We start from the raw sequence: 10,927 nt of genomic DNA, 5'->3' as shown, positions 1-10,927 counted from the left end.
TTACTATTAATCTCCACTTCCACTTTTACTTTCACGTTCTTCTTCTTATGTTTTTTGGCAATTTGCATTCTTCATGCATATCGCCACCTACTGGGGAGGGAGGAGAATTTATTGTTAAAAAGGACTTAAATATTGATCTGTTTTTACCCACACTTATTATATCGCTTCAGAAGACATTGATTTCACCATTGGAGTCTTATTGACTACTTTTATTCTGCCTTTCTGTGTTTTTTGGAGCTTCAAAGTTTTGGTAACCATTTACTTGCATTGTGAGGACCTACAGAGCTGAGATATTCTTATAAAAATCTTTGTCTGTGTTCAGCAGACAAATGAAAGTCATACACATCTGGGATGGTATGAGGCTGAGTAAATGATGAGAGAATTTTCCTTTTTGGCTAAACTATCCCTTTAACACTGAAATCTAGACAGGCCCACCAAAACCTTTACCACTGCCTGTGATCTTGGTAAAAATACAAATAAAATAAATAAATATATAAAAAAGTAGGAGAGATTCTTAATAGTGCACTGAAATACAGCAGCAGACAGCTCTACATGTTTAAATACAGCAGCAGTTTGCTCAAGGGATGTTTAGCCTATTGGATGATGCTGATAAGGTGCTTGCTGTTGAGAGCTCTCCTTATCCCAGTGTGGGTCCTGATGAGAACATTCCTCCTGCCCTGCCCTGATAACTGGATGCTACTCTTCCTGTTGAAACCTGTTTTTATTGCAGCAGGAATGTCCTTCAGGTTCAATTTAGAAAAACGTTTGATCAAATCTTTGTATCAAGAGTTTTGGTGCATGACTTAACTAAACTGTAATTAAATAATTGAAAATGTATATCAATGGATATATTATTTATGAGCCGGGGTGCAGTTATTCTACACTGCTTGGCCAAAAAAAAAAAGTTGCATTCTCTAATATTTCATTGGATCGCTTTTAGCTTTGATTATGGTGCGCATTCATCATGGCATTGTTTCAACAGCCTTATGCAACATCGTAACATTTATTTCCATCCAGAGTTGCTTTCATTTTTTGCCAAGATTTTGTATGACGACGGGAGAGTCAAACCACTCCATAAAATCTTCTCCAGCACATCCCAAAACTTTCAATGGGGTTCAGGTCAGGACTTTGTGGTGGCCAATTCGTGTGTGAAAATGATTCCTCATGCTCCCTGGACCACTCTTTCACAATTTGAGCCCGATGAATCTTGGCATTGAAAAATCCATTGATTGGATAACCTGGTCATTCAGTACATTCAGGTACTCAGCTGACTTAATTTTATTGCCGCAAAACATTGCTGAGCCTAGACCTGACCAACTGAAGCAAATCCCAGATCATAACACTGCTTTAAATCCAAACGGTGACTTTTTTGTTTTTTTGGACAGGCAGTGTATTTCTGTGGTGTATAATTTATGTGTGTAGTTATATTCCATATGAAATAACCCCTGACTCTTATTCATTCATTCATTTTTACTAGTAGTCAACATACTGTATATGCCAGTGCCTAAAATTATTTGATCTCTCTACGGTACAAGCAAATGCATTATCGAAAGTATGTTTCTCTATTCTTTCTGTTTTCAAAATTACACAAAACAGGAAGGCAAGCAGGAAGTGAAGTGGTTACGCGGCTCATATCTCTATGTAATAATGACAGTTAGACGTGAAGGAGACACGCTAAAAAGTCTGTAAGCTAAGTATGTCGAATTTAACAAATTTAAACTAGAAATGGGACCGGGGATGCAAAGGGTGTTTACTAGTGAGATGTGAGATTGTATGATATTTTCAATGTATTGGCAACAAGTTCAGAGGTTGGGAGACCTTCCAATAGAGCTGCTATCATACTGTCTTTTACCATGACAAGAGCAGGTGCCATCAGACTCAGTATCATCTTCATCCTCACCTTCATCCTGTGTCTACCAGAGTTTTTCCCAAGTAAGTAAAAAATACCAAAGTAAGAGTGTTCGAGTTGCTCAGTGTCCTTGACCGAGCGTGAGTGAGGGAAATGTGGAAGCAGTGTGGGTTTGTGTGAGTATGTGTGTTTCAGTGAAGAGCATGTTCAGAGTCAAATGTTTGTATGTTTGACAGCATGAGACAATTTCAGTGATATTTTGAATGTTATTAAGAAGTAAACAACAAAAGTATCGGCATTGTTATGTTCTCTATGTCTCTTGCCTATCAAAATTCAAGTTAAACAGCTGTCAATAAGCAGTCTACCACAGGTGACCACACCATTGTGATCTGCACACGGTACAGTATGAGTTGAACAGGGTGTTAAAACCAAGAGTGTGTGAGTGTATTGGGAAACATTTCGATTCATGGTTTGTAAACATCTCTGAGAGAAGTATTAACCATCACATACTTAACATAATTTATGTTACTGTTTCATGCTATTAACCTTAACATGCATTGCATTATAGAAAATAAAATAATGTTTAGTAGCCTATAGTAAAAATGTTGCATTTTTAAATCAGTAGGAAATATCACTCTACCCCACCAATAGAAACAGAAAACCACTGCTTTTTTTGGAGACAACAGGAAGTCAAGAAATAGTACTTTACAAAATATTAAAAAGTGGTCAGATAAATGAGACAATAATTATAACTTTAAATGTTATAATATTTACCATAATTTGTCTTAACCTGTAAGTAGTGTTTAAGCAAATCTCTGTGGAGCTTCTAAGTGATGATGTATTCTGGCTAATGTTGCCATAAGAAATCAAAAGTTATTTTGATATACATCTATACTAAAATAAAATAAAAAAAATCGTCTAAAAATTTGCTTTATGTGGTGGTAAATTAGTTGGTTTTATTAAAGTCAAAAGTTTTATTTAATATCATTGAATCAGTCTGAATAAATTAGGTTACACCAACAAAATGTTCAAGGGTTGGATCATGTAGAAACATCCAATTTCAGGTTACCACTTTTTTACAACATCTAAGCAAGTTTTGCAATGTCACATTAATTATTAATAAATTAAAAAATAATAATTGAATACATACTGTAGATGTTTGCAGAAAAGCCAGTTTCACTACAGTGTGCTGTACAAGTTTTTTCTTTGAAATACTAATTGCTAATATACTAAATTGCTCAGGGTGTTGCTGGGGCTTTTATTCCATCAGCTTGAACGGTAAGGTCTGCTTTTGGCCCTGCCACATAAAAGTGTGTCTTTAACACAGCGATGGCAGAAATGAATCTTTCCAAAACTTTGAGTCAACTGAACCAATTGCTTTGGTAATGTATTCACTGTTTCGAAGCACTCAAAATATCCCACTGCTGGTCACAGGCATGTAAATGCAATGAGAAGACTCAAGTCAAAAGCCAGCTACAATGACACAATATATTGGAAATTATTTACTGCCCTCTATTTGTCATGTACTGTATTATTTTATTCTAAAACAACAATTTTTATTGTATAAACAAATAAAAAAAACTTTTACAGATTGTGCAATAAATATCTGAAAACAAAATTTGATGGTACAGTAACTGGTTACAGTCAGCATGGGGCTTGAACTCAAATACCAAGTGCTTTGAATTGTATGGCAAGAGTGTTAACCACTACACTTTGCAGCATTTCTACTGTTGTGAAATCGGGTGTACTAAATAAAAAAAAAAAGAAAGTGAAGGCACGTTAGTATGTACAATAGTCGAATCTCTATATATCACAAAGTATCTCTCTCAATGTCTCTCTCAAATGTATTTCTAGTAAACACAAAATTTCAACAACAAAAAATTCTTTGGGAACACAACTCAATGTGATCGGCTAGAAAATTAAAATGACTGAATTCAAATCAGCAACTCTTGTTTGAATCAATCTGATATTATACACCTACGTTATTGCTAAACAGACTCAGAATGGACTCAGGCTCGAGCCACTGATTCAAAGTTTCACTGTGAATGTGATCAACGGCCCCTTGGTAACTGTCAAACATTTAGAAACAGTATTACGTAACGAAGCTTCGTTTGCTGAAATCATGTGACTTGGACAGTTTGATAAACGCTCCGAAGCATCGGTTTGAAACAAATGATACCTACAGTAGCTAGTTTAAGTCACTAGGTAAATAAGCTCTGGGCTTTCTTGGTTCTTGTACACATTATGAGTTAGGTCACTAGCCGTTTAAGATATTCGGCCAAGCTGGCCAAGGCACACATAGAAATTTAGTTAATTAGCTTTATGCCAATTGACCAGTGGCCATAGGCAACCTAGCTTGTATACACTAGTTAGTGCACATGGGGTGTTAGTGCTTGTTTTAATAGTTTTGTGCAGCTTCCCTGCTTTGTTGGGGGATTGTTTGCATTTTGTCTAACTGTACAGCAGCAGCAGCATGCTTAACTCAGTATGCCTTTGTATTTTCTAGCAGTAGCAAGTCTCTGTACTTGCACTTCAGCAGCAGCAGCAGTGTAGCAGATCTAGTACACCAAGACCAATATACTATCTATCAATATGTAATCCTCACATTGACATACTAAATCTGAAATGTATGTTAAGCACAGTGACGATTAACATCTGTTTTAAACCATTTTCTCATTTTCTTTTTCAGACATCTCACAGATTCCGTTTCTCTGTGAGCCTTTTGATCCTTGTACGCCTGAAAATGGATCAGTTGATGCACAGGTATGTGGCCCTCCATGTACTAAGGTAATAACAAATGCCAGCAGTCAGGACAGACATGGGGAAGGCTGGTATCTGTGCCAGGTTGAGATGGACCTGCATGATCTGCTGAACAATACCTTGCAGTCAGGTAGGACAATTAATAAGTACATGCTTCAGTAACGCTTTAGATTACAGCCCGCAATTTACAGTGTAAGTACACCGAATTTACAGCGTACCTTTTTGGTAATAATAGTGTAACTACACAGTACGTACTTGTAGGTATAAGGGAACAATATGGAAAGTTTGGGGAATAAAGGGGTAACAACCTGGAAAATTACAAAAAATGTATACTGTAAGTATTTTATAACTAAGGGGTAACTATTCTAATATTACGTGGTATATGACCTTATACTATGCTAAACAACAATCTTACTTTGAGAGCAATTAAGCAAGAACATAAACAGCGTACCTTTTTGTAATAATAGTGTACCTACACATATAGGCTACTGTTGGTATTTTTTAACTACGGGGTACATATTCTATTATTACAGGATACATGATGGAGGTTTTTGCTATATGATTTTATTTAGAAATTTAAATCAAGGCTACTTACCTGATGAAAGTGTGTTACATACACCAAATAACTTGTTCTACTATTCTGTTTGAATGGCATTGCAGTCCATCAAGGTGTAATGCAGTGGAAAACAAGTTTACCTCTTTCCAGCTATTCCCAGGAAATAAAATACAACTATAACATGATACAACACAACACTTGCATCTTACTGCTTATATACAGTAACCTAAAATTTAAAGTGCATCTGACTTAGTTTGGGCTTCCATGTTTCAAGGCAAGTAAAACTAAATTAATTAATTAATTTAATTACTGGCAAATATACCCTCTTGTTTCACGTAGTTACAGAGTAAGTACAACATCTGTGGGCTGTAATTTAAAGTGGTACTTGTTACCACTTTATTCCCCAAACTTTGCATATTGTTCCCTTATACCTACACATAAGTAATTTATAGGTACACTATTATTACAAAAAGGTACGCTGTAAATTCGGTGTACTTATGCTGTAAATTGCGGGCTGTAATATAAAGCGTTACCCACGCTTCTTTGTGAATTAACTTAATTTCTGCTTGTTGTCCCTATAAAATAATAACCAATAGTAACCATGTGCGTGTTGTGCATTGCATTATGTATGAACACATTTCATAGGAGAGCATGTGATGATGGAACTGACACTAAAGGCAGGCAATCTCTCTGCATGGAGCGTCAGTGTGTTTGCATTTCTCAACCACACTGACCTGTACACTGGACCTCAAAAAGACCAGAGACTATTCTACTGCTACAATCCACCAGACAAAAGCATATGTCCAGATCTGAACATATCCACAGAAGAACCCACAAAAGAATACTCAAGCCCTCCAAGACCAAACACCTCCACTTTAATAACCATTACTTCTACAAAACCAGTCACCTCTTCACTCAAAAATACTACACTATCTTTGCAAGTAACCACTTCTACACATGAGCTCAACTGCCGACCATACAGTAGTGTTTACCTCTTTTACTACCAAGAACACAATCAGACAGCAAGATCTTCTGCATTTCCAGTAACGCACACAAAAAGAGGTGAGAAACCGTCAGACAATTCTGGCATTCAACAATGCCATGAGATACTATGCTCCGCAAGAGAGAAATTACAATAAACCCAAACTAAAAGGCATAAGTGTGTAATTTGTGACCAAAGAGAACTGTATAATTTTGGTTAAATAATACATTTCAAACACTCCCTCATGACATTGTTCAGACTAACAAGTAGTCTTGCCACAAACTCATGCCATTGATTGATCCAATGTTGTAATGCCGCTCAAACAGACAGATTGCAATTCTGTTTGGTGCCACTAGTCGCGCAGAAACTACTCACTTCACCTTAAAAATGCTGCGAGCGATTTTCTCTTTGAATACCATGCACAAAACATCCCCATTACCAGACAGATATCACAGAAAAATGTGTCCTAACACCTAAGAAATCACACTTGTCTCTGTGACAGCCCTTGCTAGGCTCTGTAAACAGCAAAAAGTCAGAGGAACAGCCCACACTTTTTTAGCCAATCAGAGAAAACTCTCTGCCAGGAGATGAAGGAGGATGAAGTTTCAGAGAGAAGGCATGTGGTTGAAGGAATGGGGATCTAATGTCTAAGTCTAATGGAAGTCATCAAAATGTCTGAAATCACTTACTTTATTTAGTCACTCTTGCAGTAAAAAAAATGAATGGGCCAAAATTATTTTACAGAGGTGAACATTTACTAACAAAGCATTTTGCTTGCCTACACATTGATCTTTTCTTTCTTTATATACTAGCTAGTGACAGTGAATATTAGGCTAGTGAGAAGCACTAATAAGTGCAGTTTGGTAACTATGCTATGGTTAGCATAGTCATTGGTAAATAAGGAGAAAAAAAAAAAACATGTACTATGGGTTCCTGTCCTCATCCTAAGCTTAAGCTCCACTTTTCACCATAATGGTAAAAACACCAATGTTACAGAAACTCTTATAAATCTTAACATTAAAAAAAAACATTAAGCACTAACAAGGATCCACTTTATAGTCATCTTGCACAAAAACATAAAGATTACTTAATTTTAACTTAATTTTAACATTTACTCTCCCTATGAAATCCCATGCAAAGCATGCCAGGAGCTAGAAATCCTCAGCTCAATTACCCAAGCAAAATATATGCATGTTGTCCCAACACAAATGGATAAAATTCAGCTTTTTTTAATTGAAACAACTCAGTTAAATTGAGCTCAATTGTTTACATGCATTTTTGAGAAGTATGAACAAGGGAATAATCAGTAAACCTTACAATAGTGATTTTTTCCCCTTTTTTTTTTCTTTTTTTTTCTTTTTTTCTTTTTTTTCTTTTTTTGCAGAACCTCAAAAGATTAGTTTTTTATTCATTTATTGTTGAGACAGCAGCTTATTTCATATATTTTTTATACATAAACAATCAGACACACTGAATGACAAAAGGAGGAAATAACTTTTGACCACGAGTGAAGCACAAATCAGGACTGATTCAAGGACAAATTAATTTTCTAACCCCTTTTCTAAATGTACAGGTTTTAACAGTTAAACAAGCCAGAATTGTACTTCTCGGGCAGTGATGCATTTTTAGCTGTGCCAAAAAAAAAAAAAAAAAAGATTTTCTTATTCCGTTTCGGGACAAATACAGACATAAATACAAGCATATATTTGATGTGAGTTATTTTAACATCTACTTCCTTTAAAGATGTCAAGGAACAGAAAGGAGCCATATAAAACACTGGCTGATAAAGTTAATAGGGATGCTTCTGAAAATCTGTGACACATCCTATTAGTGTTTTGTTTAAAACCAGAAATACTGTTCAGATCCTCATCCAGAGAGGCATTGTTTCCCTTTTCCTTGTATAAGGAAATGAGAAAATCTTGGCCTGTACTATACAATATTAAATTCAGTGACAAAGCAACAAACCCTGTTTGTGATGAAAAAACCCTCTACTCGGTATTCTTCTCTTTGCTGGAGTCACATTTATTCTCTCCATGTCTTCCTCCTCTCTCATAAATTCACTCTGAAATAGAGCTGAAACTGTCTTTTATCCTGTCTATTGATCCAGGCATGATGAAGACAGCAGGACTTTATAATTCAGCCTAACCTTTGATAAATATATTATAGCAATGTATCAACCCAGTCTGCTAAGAATTTGACAAATCCAAAACCACAAATCCCAACACGATCTCATGAAAATTCGTACATAATATACGAGGTGGCTTTTGGACAGCACACAGCCAGATTTATACAGGGTCATTTGAGTACAAAGTGAACTTTTGGAGTGAGTACAGAATTAATAAGTGTTTTAGGAGAGGGGAATAGTGTAAAAATTGCATTAAGATGCTCATAGCGTTAGTTCAGTCAAAAATGTAAATTCTGATATCATTTACTGGCTGTCATGTCATTCCAAATATATATATATATATATATATATATATATATCATTCATATATTATTCATCAATGTATTCTTTTTCTCTATATGTGTCTCTTTTTTCTCTCGTTTTCTTAGAGAGTTGGTGGTGTGTGATCACTGCAGTGTGGCTGATTCTGGTAGTGACTCTGGTAGTGCTGGCTCTACTGAGTGTGGGCTGCCTGATCTCCAAGAGCAGACATCTTTACCAAAGTGAGTATCACTTTTAACAAAACAAAGCCAATTAAGCCCTTAAAGGGGGCATAAGGAGGTTTTTAGTTTGGAATCCAAAATTGTAATATAATTGACAATGCATCATACATTAGGCAAATCCATCCATCTCTCTCATTATGGGCTTCTCTCTTTAGGAAGGTCCCCTTTGGTTTCAGTTCGTGACTATCAGCTCAAAGAGCTCAGCAAGAAAAGCGAAAATTGTGAGTGACACAAACAGCTTTACATGCTCTCAAAGTTTTTCTATAACCATGTACATTTTCATATTTTCTCTTTTAGCGATGAGCAACATTCCTGATGTGTCCATTGCGATGAGCAGTTTTGGTGGTAAGCAAGTGTATATGTGATTATCAGAAGTATAGGTCTCTGTGGAACAATAATGGCCGTTTCCCAATCTATCGCCATTTTCAAACCGGGATGGGCGTTTTTCAGCTATCCAATAAAAGTAGGATATCTAAATGTAGGAATCAGCGGGTGTTTCAAAACCATGGGCATTTCTGAACTATCCAATGAAAGTAGGGAATCTCAATGTAGTAGGCAAATAGTATGTAAAAAAATCTAATTAAATTAAAGCGGTTGAAAAACGCCCACTGATTGGGAAACGCCCATTTTTATTTTGCAGAGACACAAATTTCAATTATCAGGCAATTGTGTCCTTGTTAAGGCAATTGTTTTCATTTGTGCAACACAGAGACCTTATTTTTGTAACAGTAAATGAATACTTGACAAAAAGTACTGTGGCGATACCATGGAACAGGAAAGGTATTATATGATAATACCATGATTCACTGATGCAGGGTCCAGTATAATTTAGACACTGAATGATTGCCGTATTCATATAACATGGAATTTACATGGTTCTTCAAGTTACTTTTTCAAAATAAAATAATGTGGTATACCCATGGATCATTCATAAAAGCCTTGGTATTACTATGTATCATAGAACTATTGTCCTTTTTGATAATGGTATTTTGAGTTTCAAAGCTTCAAAGTAAATAAGAAAACTGGTCAAGGGTCTGAATAGTTTTGTGAGGCACTGCATGTATAGTGGATATTAAGAATGTATATTGTTATTTAAGGTTGGATTCATATCTTTCATTCCTATAGATGATGATTATGATGATGATGATGATGATGTATTCTCTGAGATCCCTTCAAAAGAGAACAGATCAGATGGTAAAAGAGCAAGCAATACTGTCATATCGCAATATTGAAGTATGATGTTTTAACCCCAAAATAGATCTGAAGTGTGCTGTATCACAGTGTTTATGTAATGTTTGTATAATAAGTAATCGCAATTACTTACTATACGAATCCTTATCAGTTCGCTAACCCTGAATCTTTGATTTTACAGAAAACCTGCTCAGGGTGGATGAAGTCCTGTACAAGAGAAGTAAGTGTTTATATATTGGGTAGTTTACATTAAATACTTTTGGAAAGTCCTGCAATGCAACATGCTAAACTCCATCTAAAAACATTTTAAACAACATATCTTCAGTTGTTTTATAATTACTGTGTATGCAGCTTTTATGATGTCATATTAATTGAGAGACTACATGGAATAGTATTTGTACTTTCATTAAATTAATTATATATATATATATATATATATATATATATATATATATATATATATATATATATATATATATATATATATATACATTTCTATCTTTTTTAGGATTGTCACCAATCTTTGAGATGACAGGTATGAATGGGATGCATGACATTAACACATTCTTTCAATAAACACATCAATATAACATTCAGATGACTAGCAGTGAACAGAAATATCACAATAGCACAGCTGGCCAATGTTAATTAAATATAATTTCACAAACAAATGACATTTTGCCAAAAATGTCCTAAATAAAGGTCAGCTTTTCAAAGGGAAGAGATGTGGTGGTGTCATGTGCTACCTGCATGTGTGTGCTTGTTTCCAGAGACCTCACTTGATGAAGAAGACCATGAGGAAGTCGGTCAGTGTAATGCCCTGGTAATAAAGCAAGGTAAATAGCTTTAGAGTACAAAGAAATCATGCATTTCATGAAAATGAAAAATATTTAATATTGGTTTTCTCTTTATAATACCAGTA

At 35.3% G+C, this 10,927-nt stretch overlaps 1 protein-coding gene across 4 annotated transcripts in view; it reads left to right on the top strand.

The window, feature by feature from the left end:
- The first annotated feature begins 1,621 nt into the window (after positions 1 to 1,621).
- LOC127444521 (uncharacterized) overlaps positions 1,622 to 10,927 on the top strand; it is a 212,668-nt gene continuing 203,362 nt past the window's right edge. For all 4 annotated transcript variants that reach the window (XR_007897840.1, XM_051703916.1, XM_051703914.1 and 1 more), the window contains exons 1-10: positions 1,622 to 1,932; positions 4,539 to 4,739; positions 5,811 to 6,227; positions 8,701 to 8,814; positions 8,970 to 9,035; positions 9,112 to 9,159; positions 9,940 to 10,008; positions 10,187 to 10,225; positions 10,514 to 10,540; positions 10,776 to 10,841. Coding sequence is in view for 3 of the 4 variants with exons in the window: in XM_051703916.1 (XP_051559876.1) it covers positions 1,854 to 1,932; positions 4,539 to 4,739; positions 5,811 to 6,227; positions 8,701 to 8,814; positions 8,970 to 9,035; positions 9,112 to 9,159; positions 9,940 to 10,008; positions 10,187 to 10,225; positions 10,514 to 10,540; positions 10,776 to 10,841 (1,126 nt within the window). In the remaining variant the exon portion in view is untranslated. The remainder of the gene's footprint in view (positions 1,933 to 4,538; positions 4,740 to 5,810; positions 6,228 to 8,700; positions 8,815 to 8,969; positions 9,036 to 9,111; positions 9,160 to 9,939; positions 10,009 to 10,186; positions 10,226 to 10,513; positions 10,541 to 10,775; positions 10,842 to 10,927) is intronic.

This window comes from Myxocyprinus asiaticus, chromosome 8 (assembly GCF_019703515.2).
Source record: "Myxocyprinus asiaticus isolate MX2 ecotype Aquarium Trade chromosome 8, UBuf_Myxa_2, whole genome shotgun sequence".
NCBI classification, from domain to species: domain Eukaryota; kingdom Metazoa; phylum Chordata; class Actinopteri; order Cypriniformes; family Catostomidae; genus Myxocyprinus; species Myxocyprinus asiaticus.
Note: the sequence above shows the minus strand (reverse complement) of the source record. Positions and strands in the feature narration are given on the sequence as shown.